At 37.4% G+C, this 25,219-nt stretch overlaps 1 protein-coding gene across 1 annotated transcript in view; it reads left to right on the forward strand.

The window, feature by feature from the left end:
* Nucleotides 1-25,219, forward strand: part of LOC141445310 (protein turtle-like) — a 232,403-nt gene that overhangs the window by 153,203 nt on the left and 53,981 nt on the right. The window contains exon 3 of the mRNA XM_074111105.1: nucleotides 22,168-22,330. Within this exon, the coding sequence (XP_073967206.1) occupies nucleotides 22,168-22,330 (163 nt within the window). The remainder of the gene's footprint in view (nucleotides 1-22,167; nucleotides 22,331-25,219) is intronic.

Here is a 25,219-nt window from a genome sequence, read left to right on the forward strand (position 1 = left end):
CGAACGCTGTACTCAAATCGTGTAAGGAGTTTCTTGTCCCTCCATTAACTCATATTTTGAACGAATGCTTAAGGCTCGGTATATTTCCTAAAGCGTTTAAACGTTCAGTTATTACACCAGTTCACAAAGGAGGCGATAGAGACCGTGTCGGAAACTTTAGGCCAATTTCTATTCTACCAGCACTGTCGAAGATCCTGGAAAAGATTATTAATGTCAGGCTCATTAACTTTTTTGAGACCACAAATGTAATCTCCAAAAATCAATTTGGATTTCGTCGTGGCTTATCAACGAATGATGCAGTGCACGCCGTCACGGACTTTGTAGCTGAGAGTTTAGATAAGGGGCAGAAGTGTATTTCCATATTTCTTGACCTTGCTAAGGCTTTCGACACGGTCGCAGTCCCAAAATTATTGGAGAAGCTAAAAAGGCTAGGAGTTAGAGGGTTACAACTAAAGTTAATGGAGAGCTATCTTTCTGATAGATTTCAGTGCGTGAAAATTGGTAGTTACACGAGTAATGAGCTTCCTATTTCTTATGGCGTTCCGCAGGGAAGTATTTTGGGACCCACGCTTTTTCTTGCCTACATTAATGATTTGTTGTCCCTAACAAACATCCCAGGACAAATTGTGTCCTACGCAGATGATACTGCGTTAATCTTTGCCGCAGACACCTGGCCTGGTGTTTATAAGAACGCTCAAGAGGGACTAAATGTAGTAACCAGTTGGCTGAGAAACAACATACTGACGTTAAATACAAACAAAACAAAATATATCGCTTTCTCTATTAGAGATGCGGGCCAACCTGGAGAAAATCAGGATATATATGTGCATGAATGTAATACGATGGATGATATTGCTTGCTCTTGTGGAACTTTGGAACGTGTACCGACAATCAAATATCTGGGAATAATTTTGGACAAAAATCTAAATTTTAAACACCACATTTTCTCACTCACTGCTAAAATTAGAAAACTTATTTATGTTTTTAAAAACCTGCGACATGTAGTTGATGCAGTATTATTGAAACAACTCTACGTGACCCTGTGTCAATCTGTTATGTCATACTGCATATCTTGTTTGGGTGGGGCTCATAAAACGACCATATTGTCCTTAGAGGTGGCTCAGCGTGCAATTCTCAAAGTTTGTACTTTTCGGCCTATCTTATTCTCTACAAATCTTTTATACCAATCCTGTGATGTACTCAATGTTAGACAACTGTTCCTGCTCAGTATCATTATGAAGCAACACGGTTTAACCATTTATGATAAATCAATCTTAATGAAACGAAGAAATTACATTATCATAAATCAGCCTCTAAAATTCCGCACTTCGTTTATAAAGAGATTTTTCAGTTTTCTAGGTCCATATATATATAATAAAATTAATAAGCTAAAATTTGTGCATCGACTAAATAGGAGTGAATGTAAACATGAAGTAAAAAACTTGCTTCAAAAATTTACTTATGAGGAAACAGAGGAACTTTTTATTGTTCTTCGTTAGTGTCTTTCTCAGCATACTAGGTACACACGGACACACTCGAACACACATAAACACACACACACACACACGCACACACACACACGCACACGCACACGCACACACACACACACACACACACACAGAGAGAGACACACACATACACACACACACACACACACACACACACATAATGATAAGGGTTGCTATTTCTTAATTTAATTCTGTTAAGTTAAACATATGATGTTCTCTCTATTCTAATCCTTTTGACAAGTGTTGTGGGATTATGTTGTTGCTAGATTTCAGCACATTTATTTGACCTCATGGAAGAGCTCCGACTGCTGAAATACAGGTTCACACCTAGTTTGGCAGCTGTGGCCCACTTTATTTACGATTTTGTCTAGTTACTACATATATTAGTCTAAGATACTTGTGCCTTTTTATGGAAATAAAGAATTATTATTATTATTATATTATTAATCTTTTGTAGCGTCTCTTTTAGTTTGGTAAAGGACGGAGACGGGGGTATTGTTTATTGTCTTATTGCCCCTCGTAATTGGGAGGTAGAACATAATGTGATTACATTGGGACTGCTTGTCTCAGTAACTTTAGATGATGGAGCGTAGTTTCGGTGAAGTTACTTTGCTTTATATACTCCGTATTCCATTAGCAATAACTTTGACATTAATCTCTCTTAAAATCTCTCTCTAAATTAATCTCTCTCTCTCTTCTATCTCTCTTTAAATTAATCTCTATTGGATGAAAATTTAATTAAAAAAAAAATTGTGTAAATATTATCTTAGGGACTGTAAACGTGACATTATAATCAAAGGGGTCAAACTCGTTAAGGGGTTTGCTCCTGGTTAGCTCATGAGCAATGTCCCGTTAGATGGCGCTGTTATCAATAGTTCCTTTTTTCAGGTTTTTTTCGTAAATTATGAAGAATTATTTCACCAAAAACTAATGGCGGGAGTATCTAAGTGTAACCGATTTTTTGACCCCACACTCGAAATGAAATATTCCGCCAAAGCCGCAAACGAGGTGCTTTACTTTGAACGTCAATTGCGGCCGTATACGGACACTAGGAGCTCACGCACACACTCAAATAGACAGCGCCAGCTAGCGAAAGTCTATTGCGACACTTAGCTACCCGATCGGGGTACTCCTTCGAGAAATATTCACATTTTTTTATCGAGTCACGAAATTTTGTACCAACTGTACTTTACTCGAAAATTTTACTACGACCTATAAAATCTATAGGTATTTTATTGATAATTAGAAGCAGGGTCTTGGATAACTGTTCGCATATTATAATACGAGCCAAACGCCTTTCAAGTGTTCATAATATGTGTACGATAAATTGAGAAATTACCGAGATTCTGACCACAGTTTCTTGTCTTGGTTGATGGTCTTGCTATTATTCAGGTTACATTTATAGTTACTTTTCGTAGTTACTACCATGCTAAAGTGGTCATGGTCGTCGGTTGAAAATCAGTAACAAATCTACAGGACGAGTTTCTTGGGAAAATAGTGCGGAGGTTTGTCCTTACCTTCCACGCCGCAGAGCTGGAGTTTGGAATTCGTAGTTGGCAATAGAGAGCGCTGCCACCAGGGCTCTTAGTCACCTTGTACGACACGCACAGGAATGCACAGGCAATCAAGTTTATCAAGGGCATCCGTAAGGCCAAAGTCCCTTAAGACACTGTTACACATGCTCTTTAGTAGCAAGAAAGCATGCTACTATTGAGCAAATGCTAGCTAGTAGCATGTGTGAACAGGACATGCTACTATCGAGCATGCTTATTAGTGGCAAGCTCGAGACGGGGTGGAAGGGGGAAAGGTATTAAGCAAGTGTGAACGCGTTTGCTTCAGTCCAGTAACGAGCATGTGTAACAGTGCCTTTAGACATACCTAATATTTTATGAACAGTGCTTCGTGTAAGCTCTTTCTATCAAAAGAGGTAATAAAAACCATACAGAGTTTACTATCCTAATTATCATCATCATCATCACTCAATTTCTGTGGTAAGACTTTTAGTAGAGAATTAGTAATCATAAGCTGCTAATATCAATTATTAATAAGTTGCTAACCATGAAAAGAGTTGACGAAGAGTTTATCTAGGCTTCTGCATCTGGATTTCTCAGTTCGTATATATAATTACTAGCTTAATCCCGCGGCTTCGCTCCCGTTGAAGAAAAAAATCTACTCTGTAGTGTAGGTATTCGAATTAAAAAAAAAAACTTCTTGCACCTCTGCGATCCTCAAGGAATACGTTTGCCAAATCTCATGCATTTTTAGGCCATGTTTTGCCTTTATAGGTATAAATAAATACTTACGAAATACTTACATAACAGCAAAAGTTCACCCACTCGCCGATAACTGGTATCAAATTGCGGTAAAAAATTATCCCGTGCTAATTTTGTACTTACTTATATAAACTGATTTTGTTAGGATATCATAACCGATGATTTGGCACAATCAGCAGAAGACTACGAGCAGTTCCAAAATCATCTACACTCCCTTTGTTACCTTCGAGTCGAAAACAGTTGTCGATTCGTATCATTTATCTACCTATAGTAAGTATTATCTGCTAGGATTTTTTTCCGATCCAGCAGGTTTGTAGTCGTGCGTACTGGATTATTGGCAGTGTTTCCTTTGGATGTTCGTGCGATGGAACTATTGCGTTTTTTTGCATTAGTTCCTTTACAAGACTTGAAGGAAAAACTGCGTTTATTTTTTAGCCTTTGTTCCTTTCGCAGTAGCATCTTCAGTTCTTGCAAAGGTACAAAGGCGGAAAAATCCCGCAGTTCTTTCTTCAAGGTCTTGTGAAGGAACTAGAACTACCGCAAATAATCCGTCGTACTTGCAGACTACGGGCACGTTCAGTTTAGCTGACACGTCATCATCGGAGACAGATGTTGCATCAAACCTAATTCGAAGCAGTCAAGCTCATAGGTAGCTGAACAGTTTGATACTTTGTCACAGCAAGCTACAGTGCTAAAATGAGCATTTCTAAAAACGTTTGTACATTTGATTTGCGACTCCGATTTGGGTAAAAATTTGCAGGTAGATAGAGTGAATCGTTCACTCTGAGTTTAAATAACATAGTCTCCCGAAATGTCCCAATTATGGAAAGTTCCTTTTTTGTTACCGCAAATCCGTAGTTTTGGTAACAAAAAAGGAAATTTCCATACAAACCAATTGGGACATTTTGAGAGACTATGTTATTACGGCTCAGTATCGTTCACTCTACATACCTGCAAATTTTTATCACAAATAGGAGTCGCAAATCAAATGTACAAACTTTATTTAGAAATGCTCAAATAGTTTTACATGTCCTCAAATACTAAGAGTAAAAAGGGAATGTCTTTACTTTGCTACTTTTTGAGCGCTCTTTGCCTGAAGTATCTACGGCTAACTAGTCTGGTTGAACGGGCAGGGGTATAATTAATTTGTAATTTTCCCGCTGGTACAGTAAATTCATATCCCAATAATCATGCCAATTATTATGCATTATAAATCAAGTAAGTATTTTGGAAACAATATATTTTTAGACACGAGTAATATTTACCTCGACGTTTCGGCAACATTACAGTGGCCGTGGTCACGGGTAGACTGAAGTGTGGGGTGACAAATAAAAATGACCAAGTGCGGGTAGTTCGAAGGACTCGCGCTGCTAGGCAGACTTGACACCCCACACTTCCAGTTTCTTTTAATTATTTTGTTGCTCTATTCCTCTCATCTGTCCGAGCACGCGAGTAGGCTGCAATTACCAGGCCCATCACTGCCGTTCCGCCTGTGACAGTTGCAGTTCTACCATACAATCTTTTCTTTGGGGTAAGTAAAATGCAGTACGTCGCATTAGACAGCGTTTGAGAATAATTATCAGGATCAGGAGGGGGTCAGGTCTGCTAGTGAACAACGTCGGCATTAGATGCAGCTAATACTTTGAGAAAAAAAAAGGTATAAACTTTGTGATACAAGTTAAATATGCCCGCTGTCCAGTCAATCAACAAGCCAACCGTACCACTAGCAATTAAATTTTTTTGAGCTTGACTGTTAGTCAGTATCTAGAACCTACAGTATTTAATTTTGCCCTAGGTTTCTCTGCTGTCAACCGTGCGGCACAGTTAGATCTATGTGATACGTTCCTACATAATATAATAACATGCAGTACACGCCCTCCTCCATCTCCCTCCTCCTACATGAAATAATATATATATCACACAATACCTAATAATAGTTATATAGTAGGTATTTGTGACAGCTAGTCGAGCTTGTGTGACATATACTATACATACATAATAAAATATTGTTTTACAAGGAAGAGAAAGAGGGCGGGCGTGTATGTAAACTTATTGTATAGATATTTCACATGGACGTAGTTGTGGGGCACGGTTCGTAGCGCAGAAGTAAAGTAAAAAATATTGTTGTCAATTTATATGAGGTTCCGCAAATTAACAAGTTCTCTGTCCCGAAGCAATGTGCAGCGTTCTTTTGACACGTCGCCATAGTAATGATAAGGTAATATAATATCCCCGTAGCAATTTTCATTGTTTATCTAAATGTGGTTCAAGAATAAAAATAATTATTATAATGTATGTAATAAAGTTTATTATTTTTTCGAAAGAACAACTCCATTATTTACATCACTGGTCATATGGCACATGTGCCTCATGGACGCACCAATAAAGCCACGCATCAAGGGTTAAGGAACCTGGTAACTGGTAACACCGAAATTCATTTCGTATTTGTTTCGTTGAGATATGTATGCATAGGAAAAATTCGTGTCTAGATTCCTGTCCAGCGGTGGTGTAGGGGTTATAGCACGCAGCACGGATTGCTGAGGACCTGGGTTCGATTCCCAGCCCTGGTCTCTTTTTCTGGTTTTTCTGTGCATCCATGTCTCAGTTTGTATTTTCGATATGGTTTCACGGGATACCCGTAAAAGTAACAAATTTGGAGTTGAAATAAAAAATACAAAAAGACTCCAAAAAACCAATCATAGCCTATAATATAATGCAAACTCAAAATCAAACATTATTATGATGCCACTATAATGAAAGCAGTGACGCGAAAGATACAATTTGTAAGCGGAGATCTTATAAAACTAACTACTAGCCGCGTGCACCTACCATGCAATAGTCCTAAATACAAAAGTCAAGGTATTAGAAGCTTAAAAATATATAATTTGTAATAATAGTCACACATAATTAAAAAAAAGTAAGCTCACAATAAAAATTTATCAATATATGAACTTATACAATTCTTCTGATTTTGGTTCTTGATTCTGGGTATCTGTATGCGATGTCATTTTACACGAGTTTCCTTTTCTTCTGTAAGGCAACCTGACAGTTCAGTAGCAATGACACTCGAAAAAGAACGCCATACTACCTACTACAGTTATCGCGGCCGGCTCAGTCAAGAATGTATCTAAAGCTAGACATGAGCAAAGTCTAAACATGAGTGATATTAATCTCGATATCGATAGTCAATATTTAGTCATCCTGTGACATAGAGCATAACACTAACTAGGTTGTTAAAAAAAATGAACATATAATAATTCTACTATTTTTCTACTACAATGTTTATGTTTCACGCAGAAGAAGATTAAAAACTATCGCGAAAAGACTTGTGCTAGCACGTTACTAGTGACAAAACAATAAATAAGTTTCGGAATAAGATGTCAAGTAAACATCGATCTATGCGATCTCCAGGGTGAGACAGCTTCGAAGTTGAGTGTCATACTTCCTGGCGGTGACATGGTGTCGCATGGAATTCACTCAAATCAAAAAATGTAGGTACAGTCACCAGCATTAATATCTACCACAGCGGAGCGTGCAAAAATATCTGACAGGTCCTTCCGGCCCTAGAAATAGAGTCGTGTCAGATATTTATGCACGCTTATTGTGTCAGATATTGGTGCTGGTGACTGTACATGAAAAAAATTTTAACAAAAAATGGAACCGACTATAAAAAAAAAACAAAAAAAATTCAACTAGTTTGAAGTACTTTCTGGCGGACTTTTCAAATTTCTTGTAAATCAGAAAAAAATTACGAAATTGTACGCTATAGTTAAAAAAAAAATGAACGTTCAAGTTCTAAAGCGCTTATACAAGGTGCCCATTGGGATTCCGACAGATTGGGATTCCGATTTTTTACTTATAAAAAATTCGACTGCTTCATAGTAAAATAGATAGCGCCCGCCAGAAAGTATCTTTATTACTACCGGTGTACTACTATTACGGGTAGTACTATTATTAGTAGTGATTAGTAGTACTATTATTACGGGTAGTATATTTTTTAAACTAGCGCACAAATTCGTAAATTCTTTATACATTTTTTTGATGTGAGTTTGAATTCCATGTGACAATATGTCACCGCCAGGTAGTAAGACACGAAGTTGATTATGATATATATACACAGGTGTTACAAATATTACACATGTCAGAAGAAATATTACATAAGTACATGTCATGTTTGTTCTGCCCCAATCATCATCACCGTTTTCAGCATCATCACCATCATCATCTACATAATTTACATCATCATCATCAATATCGTCATATACATATCTGCATCATCATCATCATTATCATCATCTACGTCATCTACATTATTTACATCATCTAAATCATCATAATTATCACAATCAACCGTCATCATCATCATCACCATCATCATCACCATCAATACCAACCATCATTTTCATTATTACTAGCAACGACCATCATCATCATCATCATCATCACCACTGTCAACAATCATCAATCGTCATCATTATCATCATCACCGTCAACCATCATCAATCGTCATCATCATCATCGTCACCGTCAACCATCATTAATCTAATCATCATACACATATACATCATATACATATCTGCATTATCATCATTATCATCACCATGATCATCACAATGACTAACAATCATCTAATCATCATCAAAAACGTTGTAGAAAGTAACGCATCCTAGAGACTAGGCTAGTAGTGTCCAGGAAGTAACCTCGTACTGTCCAGTAAGTAAGTATGAAATTCCATTACATAATGTAATGGAATTTCATACTTACTTACGGGACAGTCACGTGTTCCAAATTAAAAAATTCGGAAACCGTCACAAACAGCACGCGAGCTGGAGGCAGTGTTGGGCGTAGTTAACTAGTATTTTTAGAATGGGACATGTCGTCACCATCACTATCATCATTATCATCATCAGCATCACCATCATCATATACCTCCATATTCATCACCATCGCATCACTATCAACCATCGTCATATTCATCATCATCACCATCATCACGATCATCATTACCATTACCATCAATTATCATCATCATCATCATCACTATCATCATAATTTTTCATCATCATCAATTTTGTACAAAAGTTCAAACACGAAGTGATAGAGAGAGACTAGGTCATAAAGTATAAACTTATTTGATTGAGTCATATTAATAACTTCAACGTTTTCCTTTGCCACTCCGCAAACACAAGTGCAAGACAACTGTGTTTGTGCGACACATGTGTGTGTGTCATGCAGTAATCCTCCCTACTACACTTTCATAAAAAGTCAAATTACATATGGTAAAGGCCTAACAAATAAACATATTTTGGTTGTTTTTGTTCTGTGAATATTTAATCGTCACTCAGAACACCAGAACACACATACATACAGAGCAACAAATTCACGAGCTGCATGACAGTCATGTAACACCATTAAATAATTTACCTACATATATAAACACAATTTAAAATCCTTCAATTATTGGTCGTTCGTTTTCTGTTATAAATAGAAGACTATTTTTTTAGTACCATAAAACCGTCCAATTTTGCCCTTGATATTTATTTTGCCCGCGGAGTTAAAATATAAGCTGTAACAAAAAGGCCTTGGCAGGATAAAAAAAGGTCAAGTTCGAGTCGGACTCGTACATACGAAGGGTTCCGTACGTACAATGTTTTTAAAACAGTTCACTAATAAGTTTTAGCTACGCCTAGTAACCAAAAAACGCTGAAAAAAAAAACACGTTTCTTGTATGACAACTCCATTTATTTTTTAATTTTACTTACTTTATTATTTGTATTTGTTGTTATGGAGGCCACAGTGATACCTACATAATCTGTTAACATTTCAAGTGTCTAGCACACACAAACATGTATGCCTAAACGGGGTAGGCAAAACACACGAAACGTTACAGCTTCGGAGCCACTTTTAGCAATTTTAGGTTTTAAGTTTGACAAAAACGGTACAACAGTGACAGGTTGCTAGCCTGTGGCCTACGGTCCTCAGTCGCCTCTTACGACATCCACGGAAGAAATGGAGAGGTCTAATTCTAACCCGACATCACACGGGTAGCTATTACAGCTCAAGAGATAAAGCCCTGTGACAGACGGATGGACAGACAGACAGACAGACAGACAGACAGCAGAGTCTCAGCAATAGGGTCCCGTTGGCCTAACCATAAAAACTAAATAATAGTTACGAACCAGTAGAAGACAGACAGACAAACACACAGACAGACAGCAGAATCTCAGCAATAGGGTCCCGTTGGCACCCTTTGGGTACGGAACCCTAAAAAGGAGAAGCAACTCCCGTCAGGAATAAAGAAATATTCCGATATAAAGGGAAAAGAAAAGATTTATTCGTGACAACAGGGAAAAAATATACAAAAATGATTTAGAAATGTGCATGTCACAAAGTGGTCACAAATCAGTCAATTTTGTTTTATTTCAGATATTTAAAAAATGACAACTTGGGCAAAGTTATCTCAAAGGTCAAAGTTGTACGGTTTTATAGTACTTTATATATATGTACCCCTATTATCTCATCATCTGATATTACTGTAGTTTCATTCGACAAATAAAAACTTAAGATTGGTTTTTTGGAATCTTTTGTATTTTTTATTTCAATTCCAAATTTTTACTTTTACGGTCATCCCGTAAAACCTAAATTGAAAATACAAACTGAAATATAGATGCACAGAAAAAACAGAAAAATAAGACCATCACTGGGAATCGAACCCAGGTCCTCGGTAATCCGTACCGCTTGCTATACCGCTACACCACTGATGGTCAAAAAATAAAAACTACATACCTGTTGGTATTCTTGTTTTTAGAAGCTCCACTAAAATTTCCACCCACGGAACGCTAAAAGAAAGATGCCTACGAAGACTTTATTTCGTTGTGTACATCATATTTATTTAGAACAAACTTTATAACACAGCGTTAATAAATAAATCAAACATAGTTAATCAGTCAGATATTCCTTAATTTCTTGCATATCAACATTCAACGTTTCTTCTTTTCTTCACCTTGAATATTGCATGACAGCACCTAGGCTACTTCAGCAATATAATGATTCCAGGCAAAGTTATATGCAGTTAGTTAGCATTGAATCTGAAAGGAATTGTGTATTAATAAATACAGAAATAGTATTAGCAGACAGACTATAAGATACCTAGGTGTACGAATAAAATGACCGATGCTTTTTAGTTACAGCATAAGGACGTAAATCAGACTATCAGTAGGTAAATCCCCTAATGTACCTACATACTGTTGCACGCAACTCTGTCAGCGTAGAATTCGTTTATAGCTATTCCGCGGGAATATTGCGATTAAAAAAAACTACCCTATGTTTTTCTACGGGACTCAAACTATCTGTATCCCAAATTTCATCCTAATCGGTTCAACGAATTAGACGTGAAAAGGTAATAAAGAAATAAACAAACAGACTAACAAACTTTCGCATTTATAATATGAGTGGGATTATTGTCTTATTTTAAGTCATCATCATCATCATCATCATCATCGGCCTATCTTAGCCCACTACTGGACATAGGCGTCTCCAATTGCACGCCACTGAGCACGACCCTCGGCCACTCTCATCCAGTTACTGTCAGCTACCCAGTGAAGATCATCGCTCCACCTAGTCTGAGGGCGTCCCTCGCCACGCTAGGCTTTTACTCGTTTACCTTAGCAGTTATCGGTTCTTCGGCTGATATGGCCGGCCCACTGCCACTTCAGTTTGCTTCAGTTTTAAGTAATCCTATAGAAATAGACGGACGGACAGCGTAATATCAAATTATCTGAACTAAGTCTTTGTGACAAAGTTTCTCCATGTCTTTCATTGAATAAAGTTAGAATTCGGCAGCGATGACATACGACCATCATCATCATCATCATCATCATCGTCATTAAGATCGGTTTGTGAACAATACTTATCTTTTTCAAAATATCCTGATATTGAATTTAGATTTTTGCTATTCCTTTCTGCCTGCATGTAAAATTTACAGAGATTAGTGATATGGAGATAGAGTTGTAAAATTAAATATATAACATTGAATACCCTGGGTATTAAAAATAAACTGGCCAAGTGCGAGTCGGATTCGCGCACGAAGTGTTCCGTACCATTATCTATACAACATTAGACATTAGCAAAAAAAACTTAAATATTTGTTTTATTCTGGTTTGAGTATTTGTTGTTATAGCGGCCACAGTAATACATAATCTGTAAAAATTTCAAGTGTCTAACTATTACGACTCAAGAGATAGAGCCCTGTGACAGACGGACGGACAGACAGACAGACAGCGGAGTCTCAGAAATAGGGTTCCGTTGGCACTTTTTAGGTACGGAACCCTAAAAACTAAATAATAGTTACGAACCAGTAGAATTTTATGTAGGTACCTACATAATAAATCCCATTTTTTCCTTATCTTAAATTTCAGCTTTTTAGGATAAAAGGTTTGGTGTGTGCGTTGGTAAACAATAATTAAAAAATAGGACAATGATTAGTGTTCACTTCGAAACACAGACAGACAGACAGACGGACAGACAGATGGACAGATCAACAGACGGACGGACGGATGAGCCGACGGAAAGGTACACAGAGAGACTCACATACGCATAAAATTAACAACCTGTGTCACTCCTAACAGAGACAAATCTAACGATACCTCTTCTGATCTCTTTATCTCCTAACATGAGCTATTTCCCAAGACTCTGCTTCTAATTATCAATAAAATACTTATAAATTTAAAGGTCATAGTAAAATTTTAGACTAAAGTACAGTTGGTACAACTTTATTCACCATCATCATCATCATCATCTCAGCCGTAGGACGTCCACTGTTGGACATAGGCCTCACCCACAGACCTCCAGTTGCTTCAACTGGCAGCAGCCTGCATCCACCGCGAACCTGCGGCTTTAACCAGGTCATCCGTCCATCTTGTTGGTGGACGTCCTACGCTGTGCTTGCCGATCCGCGGCCTCCACTCGAGAACTTTTCGGCCCCAACGGCCATCCGCTCTCCGTGCTATATGGCCCGCCCATTGCCACTTCAACGAGCTGATTCGCTTGGCTATGTCGGTGACCCTTGTTCTTCTACGTATCTCCTCATTTCTGATTCGGTCCCGTAGAGAAACCCCAAGCATAGCTCTCTCCATAGCTCGCTGAGCAACTCTGAGCCTATTTATAAGGTCTAAAGTAAAGCACCACGTCTCGGATCCATATGTCATCACTGGACAATAATGATGTAGTGTTCACTTCGAAACACAGACAGACAGAAAGACGGACAGACAGATGGACGGATCGACAGACGGACGGACGGATGGGCCGACGGAAAGATACACAGACAGACTCACATACGCATAAAATTAACAACCTGTGTCACTCCTAACAAAGACTTATTTTCTTGTCTCTTCTATTGTTGTTTATTGTCTTACTTGCTAAGATGCATCAAGGCCTTGTTGCATAGCGTGCGAAAGAAATGACCATACATACGCTCCAAAACCATAACCCCTGCCGTTTCTCACACTTATAAATAAAATAAAAAATCTTGAATCACTTCATAATAGAGTACATACAGTACATACTCGTACATATGCAGACAGACGGTGGGAAGCGACTTACTTCTATGGAGTGAACATGTTCACGACGCTACAAAGAGTTAGGGAAATTTGGTATGTTTTCGTAGTAGGTTGCTGCAGACCACAAGTTTGGTACACACGATAAGCCATACTTTGGCCACCCAGTAGGAATGAAATTCTTACAGCCCTGCCTCTGGTGTTCTTGTAACAAATATTAATGTTTCTGACAAAAATGATAAAATAAACATACCCGTGTATCCAATTACATAGGTATTCTTTTCATCATCGAATCGTACATACATAAATAGTTTAAGAGTTGCACTCTTGCTAATTTCCTCTCGTCCGCCAACTTTTTGACTTCTTGATTTGTGTTCAAACCATAATTATTCAAACATAATTGCTTTTGAATATCAATCTCATTGACTTGACGTTGTGACAAAAATGTATTATAATGACGTTTAAATTTTACTTATCTAGCCAGTTATAATAATAAAAAAGGTACAAAAACTACTTCGATTGCGAAAACCTTTTTATTCACCGAGCCTAGATTTAGCGGCCGTAAAAAGCCGTGATATGTAGGAATTTATTTGAGCCTCACTGTAAAACTTGATATTCATACATACACATGCAATGTATGTTGAATGTAGACCTTATTTTTTAACTAATTAGTTTAGTGATTACACCTAGCACCTTTTATTGTGAGAATAAATATGCTTTATATAAATTAGTGGCGCTACTGTCTACGTAAGAGTAAATAACTAATATCTGTTCAGAATTTGTAAGTTGAATTTAAACCACTTGTCCTAGATCGAAGCACCGCATTATAATGTATGTAAAGTATGCAATGTTATAATTTTTGCCGAGGACTGGGTCTGTTACTTAAATAATTATTATTTTAAATGACAATTTTACAAGTAACTTACCTATTTTTCGTCTTACCTACAGTTTGCGTCCTTGCATTAATCAGAAATAATAGTTTAGGCGTTTCAACTTCCGAAAATAACAGATTTAAAAACAAAAAAAGTAAATACTAGACTCAGAAACTTGAACTTGATCTCTCAGTGATCTCATGCTTTCTTCATTTAGTTGTCGTATTATCTGAGCCAAAGGTGATGGTCACGTGACCACACGAAATAGTCGATACCTATTTACAATAGTTTGATTTTGTGACATTGACTCACGCACCCATATAAGATGTCACTACATGCTCGCTGCGAACATTGTCAGTTGTACTCATACAATGGTAAAATGCATCAAAATTTACTGCATCACGCTGCACTGTTGATGCAATAAAGTTACTTTTTTTTGGATTTTGCTTGAAGAGCATATCCAGTATTTACTATTCTCAAAAAATCCTCTAAGAAAACATGTCCGTGGAAGCTATGCGGGGTGTCCGTAGGTTTGTATGGAAGAGCAACCCCCTTAAACATAAAATTGACTTGCGAAAAATACCCATACATAACGCTAAGGTGGGTCTACGCTAGACGAACCGAGCACGAGCGAAGCACGAGCCGAACACAATTCGTCTAATGTGGCTGCGTGCGTTTCGTTCGTGCTCGGCTGCGTTCCGCCAGTGGTCGGTTTTTGACGAACACAAAGGGATTTGTTTCGCGCTCGCAGTGCGCTCGTGGACGTGTCCACACTTGACGCCGCGAACGACGAAGCCGGGAACGGCTCCGCTCGTGCTTCGCTCGTGCTCGGTTCGTCTAGCGTAGACCCACCTTTAAAAAATTATAAAAGTATAACGAATGTAATTTATAAAAGTACGAGAATGCAGGGTGCAAGTTTGAACTGAGACTTACGATTTTCACGCTCATTACATATACTAAAGTATGATAATGTCATAAAATTAAGCTCCAGATGTTTTGTCATGATTTGACAATGTTTTATTTTCTAAAACTATTCTGGATACTGTACAGTTGAGGTCAAAAACATCTATACACTTTAGTACCTTGTCACATAGTTAAGTACATGTTCAAATAGTTACGAAGTGACAGCGACAAAGTACAGTCGCGGAATGAAAAGATTATGAAAGACCTTAAGGTCTGTTTTTGCTTTCTCAATATAGCTGCTTTATCGACCGAGTATGACATATTCCGTCATAATGTCATTCAAAAAGGTAACATGTGCTTGCAACGTGTCAGCGAATTTATTTGAAAACTGGTTAACCTTAATTTTCATTCCGCCATTGTACTAAAGTGTGAAGATATTTTTGACGACAATTGTACTGTTTTACATAATAATCAAGGAAATTATAAAATCTCTTCAAATACAGCGCTATTTCAAGCTAAATAAATATCGTAAGTAAAACGGCTAATGGATGTTTATATCAGAACATTTATTCTTGTCACCGTAATAACATCATTAATGTCAGATCGAGACCATACACCCACCTCGCGTACCTAAACCCTCACACAACTGCCATTTTACAGAACCTTAATAAACACGTAGTAACAGCCGCCTCGTCAGTGTTCGGAAAAATCCGTTGATATATTGGATCGTTATTCGCGCCATCTCCTTCGTTGAGACGCGAATTGTTAATCGGGCAATTTGTCACGATCGCGCCCGCTGTTCTTAGAGGAACGTTCGACTTCGAAAACGAGCTCCCGACTCACGGGATGGTTGTAAAATATATCTCGGACGGTTTAATAAAAACGATTTTTACCTACGGCGCAGCAGGAAAATGATTCGACCCGAGTGTGAAAAGTCGAGTGTGTAATGTATCGAATTTCTTCTTGAATCGAAAATACAAACTGAGACATGGATGCACAGAAAAACCAGAAAAAGAGACCAGCGCTGGGAATCGAACCCAGGTCCTCAGCAATCCGTGCTGCGTGCTATAACCCCTACACCACCGCTGGACAGGAATTTAGACACGAATTTTTCCTATGCATACATATCTCAGGTTGCTTATTTCTACTACGCTACTTATGCAGCAGCACTAGCGACATCTATGTTTCGTTATGCAATGTTGATATTCCATATTTTTGACAAGGAAATCACAGTAAAATTGAATACTAAGGGCCTACGCTAGCTGGCACGGGTACACGGAGCAGGCGCACGCCTGCGGGTGCGGGTACAGCAGGGCTACTACGAAACTCGAAACTCGAAGTTCGTATCGCACCGTCCCTCTCGCTCTTGTATGAAAAATGAAAATGAAAATGAAAAATGAAAATATCTTTATTTAAATCAACAATGGTTGCACTGCTTACTCACTACTAACATTTGGACTTACTACTTAATTAAATGCTGCAAATATTACATGTAGTTTAATAGAAGAAAAGTTGTGTCATATTATACTAACATGCTTATTATATGACAAATTATAGAAGGGGCTTAAAACCACCAGAAAAATGCATGTTTGGCAAATTTTAATTTTAATTTTTATATGTACCTTCTTAGGGTTTAAAGAATGACTCAGGAGAACATAACTACAACAAAAATTGATAAGAAAAAGTTGTTCGACCCCTATATATACATGGCTAACAAAATTGGTCTTTTTCCGTTTGAAAAGATTCAGTACTTACGATTACTTGAATGTTTGTGAGTAAGCGTTTTCTGCTCCCCGTACTAGTAAAAACTGTATCACGGTGGAACAGGATACACCATTCACCTTATTATTTATTCGGCACTAAATTTAATAAACAGAAGGTAAAAAAGGATAAAAAATTTTGGAATTAAAAGTAAACTATTAACAAAATTATTTAAATGAGGGTGTACCGAGAAGATCGTTAACTATCCGCCGGTAGTGCATGCGCCGGCTAGTTGATTTAACTTGTAAACATGTAGTATACGCAAAAATAACAAATAAATCTTAAACATGTCTAGAGCGAGAGTAATAAGTTTTCCCAACTTTAAATAATAGAAAAAAAGAAAAGTAGTTTACATTTTAATGCATTTCCACACACATAACAGTAACAATAATAATAATAATTTATCATTACACATATACGGTAATAAATTCAAATGTGAGTGTGATATTATATGTATACGTATATATATAATAGGTTTGTGTGGTCATGTGTGTGTGTGTGTGTGTGTGTGTGTGTGTGTGTGTGTGTGTGTGTGTGTGTGTGTGTGTGGGTGTGTGGGTGTGTGTGTGTGTGGGTGTGTGTGTTTCAGCCATTTATTTATTTTAATAGTTGTTCTGTAAGCTCATAATTTAACAGTCTTAGGTATTTTTCTAATTTTAATTTACAGGAATAGACGGTAAGTGTTCGCAAATCCATAGTCTTACTTAATTTGTTGTAAATAATTGGCCCAAGTACACTTACAAATCTTTTCGCAAACTTTGTATTGTGTTGTGGGATAGAATAAACAATATCAGTTCTTCTTCGTGATAACGAAAAGTCAGAGGGCTCGCGATGTTGTAAAAGAACCAAGTGTTTTAAAAATAGCTGCCTAACCGTAAGAACAGATGTTTCACTATATAAAGATAATGTTGGATGACGATAGCTTTTAAATGTCATTACCTTAAGTACTACCCTTTGCGCTCTCTCAAGTTTCAGCATTAACGTTTTAGAAGCTCCGCCCCATATAGCTATACAGTAGCCCAGTACTGACTGACAAAGCGCATAATAAATAGAAATTAACAGTTTTATGTCACATACGTGTCGAAGTGTTTTAAATATGTAAATAAATTTACGTACTCTACCCGTAAGGCTATTAATGTGTTCATGCCAGTTAAGATTTTTATCTACGTGAATACCTAAATATCTTATAGAAGAAGTCTCAGTAATTACTTGACAGTTGCATCCTTCATCACCGCCACATGTATGTGCTTTTATGTGGATAGTTCCTTCAACAGGTCGATTTCTATTCGTTACACTAAATGCAATAAATTTAGTTTTATTCAGGTTAAGGGTAAGCAAGTTATTACTTAGCCAATCGGTTACCAGATTGAAACCAGTTTGAGCGATATTATTAACGTCCCTCCAGGAATCTCCGTGAAACAATATTGCCGTGTCATCAGCGAAAGTACAAATTTGTGCATTATGGAGTGTTAGTCTGCAAAGATCATCTATGTAAATAAGGAATAAGGTCGGTCCTAAGACACTACCTTGGGGCACACCATAATGTATATCCTCCTCAACACTGTACAGTTCACCCACCTTTACCGTTTGTTTCCTATTTGAAAGGTAGTCCTGGAACAAAAGCAGCGGCAAGCCCCGAATACCCATGTTCTCCAACTTCTTAATCAAAATTGGGACAGACACTGTATCGAACGCTTTTTTCAGGTCCAAGAATATAGCAAGAGTTTTGGTATTATTATCTAGTTTGTCAACAAGATATGAAGTTAATTGTTTTACTGCATCAAGAGTTGATCTGTGCTCTCTGAACCCATGCTGATTTGAACTTAGGATATTGTGTGTTTCTAGGTAAGTTTTAAGTCTTTTATTAATTATTTTTTCTATAACTTTAGCAAGAGTAGGTAACAGTGATATTGGTCGATAGTTTGAAATACAGTCTCTGTCCCCAGATTTATAAATGGGAACAATAACGGATTTTTTTAGAGCTTCAGGGAATTTGCCACTGCTTAAGCAAAGGTTGCAGATTATGGAAATTGGATAAGCTAAGGTGTCATGTGCTAGTTTTAGAAAGTGAGACGATATTCCATCCCACCCGGAAGAATAAGAGGTTTTTAATCTATGAATTATGGTCTTAACCTCTTGTTCATCGGTTGGTAACATCACCATTGAATTTAGTGGGATAGTGCGATGTTTCATTTTATTTATATTTTCCACTTTAGAAAACTGTGTTTTGTCAATGATAGCATCTGCCAGTTCTTTGCCAATATTCGAGAAGTATGAGTTTATATAGTTTAGCGATTCCTGAGGACATGACTTTAACGTTAGAAGATGAGTGTCATCTAAAGATGGCTCTTTAAAGTTACAAATTTGTTTGATAATGGACCATTGCTTTTTTATGTTTTTGTTGTGCTGGTTGATTAAACTTCTTTGGTATGTTCTCTTAACATTATTCAGCATGCGATTACATGTGTTTCTATATCTTTTGTATGTTATCTGAGCTATGTTATTATCGGGATCTTTTTTGAGATTTTGATGAAGTCTGTCTCGATTTCTCAAACATCGAATAATACCTGGTGTGATCCATGGCTTTACATTATGTTTCCTATGTGAAACTTTCAATAATTTGGTATGTTTTTTGAGAGCATTATTCACCAGATATAGAAACACATTAGTGACCTCATTCACATCTGTGTAATTTAGCGCTACAACCCAATTTATTTGATCTAATTCAGCTAGAGCTGATTGATAATCAATCTTTTTATATGTTTTAGGTGACTTATTTTTCTGAACAGGTAGTTTAGAAAGTGATATCATGACGGATGAATGATCGGTAATGGAGGAATGACACACTATTGTTATACTTGGTAAATTCGTTTTAACTATGCAATGATCCAAACAGTTGCTTCCTCTCGTTGGAAGTTTGTGAGATGGTAATAACCCGTGTGAAGTCAACATATCCAAGTAGTCATTGGCTCTATTGTCTTGCCCATTTTCGATAATATTTATATTCATGTCTCCTAGTACTACAATATTCTTAAACCGTTTTAATTTTGCTAGTATCAAGTCAAGGGACGAAATAAAATTGCTTATTTGTCTGTAGGAGGGAGGCCGGTATATGGAAATAATGGCATAATCCGATCCGATCGTTGTTACGAGACCATTTGCCTCTTGTATTTCTTTAGGTTCAGTAGTAATAGAGGATAAATCAGTCTTAATATAAACAACTATACCGTCATTTTGATTTAGGTTACGATTCGTTGAAAAAGGTTGGTAGTTTGTTAATGAGGGTAAGTTAATATCTTCACTAAGCCAACACTCAGTCAAGACAATCAAATCAAATTCTATATTCAATCTTGTTAATAAGACCTGCAGCTCATCGAAATTGTGATTTATGCTTCTTATATTTTGCGTTAATACCTTAAACTGTGCATCAGAACTTATGAAAATATTTTTACAACATTCAGGTTTGTCCACTGCCACTGAATTACCGATATTGACTTTATTGTCAATATCAGTTGACAACATTGTTACATCGTTCATTTTTTAGGCAATTCATTAATCAATGAATGAATATATTTCGTTTGAGTAATTCTGTGGCAGCTAGACTTCACCGATATTTTTTCTGGAAATGACCCGTAAGTAAATGGCTTGTGAAGGTGAGTATTTGGTGGAAGTTTAGAGGGTGTGGAGTGTATACAAATAATATAATAATATGAAAGGAAAAACTTACAATAAAATACATCAGATAGTCATTGGGTTACAGTAAATGATTTTAAGGCTTCAACTTGCTGTTCGGATTTGATCAAGATTGCCAATATTAGCGTCAGCAGGACGGTACGATACGATCTTCGAGTTTCGAGTTTCGTAGTAGCCCTCTGCAGGTAAAATCCGTCGCACGTGACGCGCTACTAATTTTTCATCTCTCCTGTTCGGAAAGTTTAATTTTCATGGGTATATAGTCGGGTGGAAAATTGCGTTTTCATCTCTAGGGTGGAAAGTGTTTTTTTTTTAATTTTTCGATTAGCCACGGAGTCGAAGATAATTGAGTTACGTCAATGACACTTTTTTTTTCACGTTTCGGCATGGCGATCTAGATGCACGTCGTGACCAAGGAGCTTATATACAACACTGGAGGTTGAACGCCGAACATCCGTTTGAAACAAGAAATTTGATCTTTATTACGTCACGAACATATTCCATCTCTTTATTTGGTTAGGTTAAGAAAGAGATGGAAGTCATTCGCGAAATGTGAAAGAAGGAGATGGAATATATAAAAAAAGTAATAAAGGTAAAAATTCTTCGGTCGGCTTTCAACCTCCAGTTTTGTATATAAGCTCCTTGGTCGTGACCAACTCGATTTTTTTTTATAGTCGGTCATGGCAAGTGGCCAGTCTAAAAGGTACCGTAGGAGGTTGGATATAAGTAAATTCAATTTATTATTATTGTCATTGTTTTGTAGTACATATTTTACATTCCTCACAGTCGAAATGAAAAGTAGAGTGTCTAACTCGGGTGAAATTACCCATTCACTTTCCACCCTTGGTTATCAATCTACTATTTCAATAGGCTGCTCCGTGCAAACCGCGTCAGCTTGCGTAGGAACCTAAAAGAGTCCACCTTGGTACATCAATCAATTCGTTCGCCTGTACTTACCTGTACAACAGGTACAGTCAAGCTCAAAGATATCTTTACACTTTACTGCCTTGTCGCTGTCACTTCATGTAGAACCTTTGTAAATATAAAATTGACAGATGGCATGCAGTGACAAAGTATAATTAAAGTGATAAAAGTTTTTCCATGTCAAAGTCTTTATGACATTGATATAAGATTGATTTTTACTTGGTCTGTGTAAAAATATTTTTCACTACATCTATCTTCTTCTTCTTCTTCGTCGTTTCACTTTGACAGAGTGTTCGTGGTCATCATTTTCTAGGTGCTGGTAGCAAGCTTAACAATACGCCTCCATTCCTCCTTGACAGCCGCCTTCCTTATGCTTGCGTGTAGTGGTCCTTCTATTGCTGCTTTAACCTGGTCTGTCCATCTCATAGGCGATCTACCTCGTGGCCTAGTGCCTTCGACTTTCCCCTGGATCACAAGTCGCTCCTTAGCTGCATCTCCTTTACGACATATGTGTCCAAAAAAAGTAAGGATGCGAGACTGCACTATGGACGATAGACGCTGTTTAATGCCGAGTACTACATCTATACTGAGGTGTAAAGATATCTTGGACCTCGACTGTACAACTATGCAATAAATTGCAACCAAGCTGTTCAATATTCACGCTGCACGTTGTCAACAGGTCTCCGGCCGGGCCCGAGCGTCCGCGCGGAATCCCTGGACGTAGTCAAAGTGACGTCGGTGTCGGGCGGCGAGGCGACGCTGCCGTGCGACACCCGCTCGCCGCAGCCGCCCGACGCGCTGCTGCTTGTCGTATGGTACAAGGACGACGTGCCTATATACAGGTGAGAGAGAAATAAGTCGGAGGAAAAGGCAATCATTCGACGTCAAAATGATTTATTTTGAACAAGGGTTTAAGGAGAAGTCTCTTCGTTCCATTCTCCATACAAACGTAGTCCCGGTCTCATTTGAAAACTAGGCAACAGAAATAGATCAAATTTTGTAAGTATGGACTAGACTTAATTATCTATGCTTGTGGTTTTTCAGATTTTCATATAAATGTGTAATATCAGAATTACAGGAGCTCAAAAGTCGATCAAAAAAAAGATGTCAACTTTGCACGAGAATTACAGGCTAATAAAGCATTTTTACAAAAATCTAAAAACCACAGGCATAGAAAATATAATGAATATCTTGATTGTAAAATATCATTGATTTCTGTGCTTTACTTTTCGTATAATATGAGGACAACGAAACCCTAAATTCAACCGCCGAAATCTTGAAAAGCCTACAGCTATCTCGATATAAATTATGGACGTCGTTGCGGAAGGCATGGAGGAGCGTGGGGGGGACGGCTGCGAGCGCTTATGTCACGAGCGATAAAGACAGCAATATCCCAAACGAATACCTAACGCGGCCGCGCGGCCGGCAGGGAAACTTCTCTACAAATAGTGTCGAATCCTCGTTCATCATTAGAATAATTACAAAAACCAAATGTACAGGTAGGCCTGGCTACACGCTGCGACTTAGTGCAAAAATTGGCGCAAATCTGTAGGGCTTCCACGATTCGTTTGCACGGTATACCGTTTTGCCGTCTTAACGCAAATGCTTGCATGCGCAAGTATAATTGAGCGTGTAGCCGGATCTTAAGTGTTTTACGTATGTGTACCTGTTTTCTGTATCGTTTACTATTGTGGTGTATCGAAATCGATGAGGAGGCTTTTATGGTGTAAAATAAAGAGTCATTGTATTGGTACCAGTATTGGTATCAGTGTCAGTTTTTACCAGTAAGTTAACTTAAAAGAGAAATCAAATAAATTATTTAGTGAACTTAAACAATTACTTTGCTCACCCGCGACCTCATGATAGCTACGCTTATAAATGCAAAATATGCGTGTTCATAAGATTCCTCCACCTCCACACTTTAAGAACACACACAAATCACACAAACCCTTTATCACCATTTTTCAGTTCTATTTCACAAAAACTATACCTATATCCGCGCGAAGCCGGAGCTCGTCGTTAGTATTATGTACCTAGCATTATATTATTGACTTGCTGAGAAATAGAAAATGACAAACACTGCGTTTCAGTCCGTCGCTTTTAGTTTAAAATACTTTAAAACAGACGGCGAGAAGTGACTTTATTTTATACTATGTAAACATAAATTTACATTGTTTTATTCATATAATTCAAAATTATTAAACAAAATACAAATTTGATTTAAATATTATTCAGTTGATTACATCATCAATTCATATTTTAAATCAAATCTCTTATAAATAATTGATAATAATTTGTAATTGATAGGAATTATACTACAAATTACATAACAAATCACTACAGCTTCGTCATGTACGGGTCGAAAATTTTTTCAAAAACTATTTAAAAATGTATTCACATTAAATGTGTGTCGACTCACTATTCAGTGGTACCATGAAAAAAGACAATTCCTTTTCGACCCACCGATGAAACAAGTTGGTGGTACTACGAGGCATAAGGGCACGTACCTACCTTTCAACTTTGACTCGAATACGTTAATAAGCACAAAGTCAGATGCTAATATTCTTCACTGATCAAGACTTACCGCGTAACTTGCAAAATATGCGAACATATTCATGGCAGCATTACGCTTATTACGTCAGTTCGCTCCCGGATCGCTGCAAAACAAGCCATCTTAAGCTCTTATTACGCCAAAGCTCGCAGTCGTAAATTGTTGGCCGTATTCAAGCACGTTCAACAGTGCTTTTATATTTTTTCACCTTTTTTTCCATGTAATAAGCCCGCCTCGCGTGCTGAACAACGACCTGGAAACCGCCCCTACTATGTATTGTCTGCGACATTGCAGGCGACTTAACGGCTTTGTTTTTGGGTTCCGTTGCCAATTTGGAATTACTATTATAAATATTAAACTCGACTGTTTGTATCTTTAATGTACTGTGATAGAAATAATTATGCTAAACTAAACCATAATCATAATGTAAAATCTTCCGCCTTACTCAAGCGTTAATCATTAGAATGACCGGATAGTCCAGTGGTTCGAGAACCTGACTACACGAAGCTTGAAGACCCGGGTGCAATCCCCGGTCGGAGCAGATGTATTGGAAAAAAAAAACGAATGTTTGTTCTAGAGTTTCGGATGAAACAAATATTTTTATCTATTTAAGTGATATTTATCCGTTGTCTAGTACGTATATTACAAGCAATGCTTTCTTTAGGACTAGGTCAATAAAATAAATAAAATAAATAAATAAATATCACGGGACAATTCACACCAATTGACCTAGTCCCAAAGTAAGCTTAGCAAAGTTTGTGTTATGGGTACTAAGCAACGAATAAATATAATTATATAGATAGATACATACTTAAATACATAGTAAACACCCAAGACCCGAGAACAAACATTCGTATTTTTCATACAAATATCTGCCCCGACACGGGAATCGAACCCGGGACCTCAAGCTTCGCAGTCAGGTTCTCTAACCACTAGGCCATCTGGTCGTCTAAAATGTTGTTATCAATAATGTTGGTATCAATCGATCCGCGATTATTTATTTATTTTGATCTTTGTGTTATGTGTGATGTGTGTATAAAAAGTCTAGTTTTAATGCATAATAGACTGAAATTGGCGGTACCACTATCATATTCAATAATATATACATCAGAAATATAAGGATACTTTCGACTGTACCGTGCCATATTTTTTACATGTATGATTTCATAAAAAGAAGAAC

Source organism: Choristoneura fumiferana, chromosome 2 (genome assembly GCF_025370935.1).
Source record: "Choristoneura fumiferana chromosome 2, NRCan_CFum_1, whole genome shotgun sequence".
In the NCBI taxonomy this organism is placed as follows: domain Eukaryota; kingdom Metazoa; phylum Arthropoda; class Insecta; order Lepidoptera; family Tortricidae; genus Choristoneura; species Choristoneura fumiferana.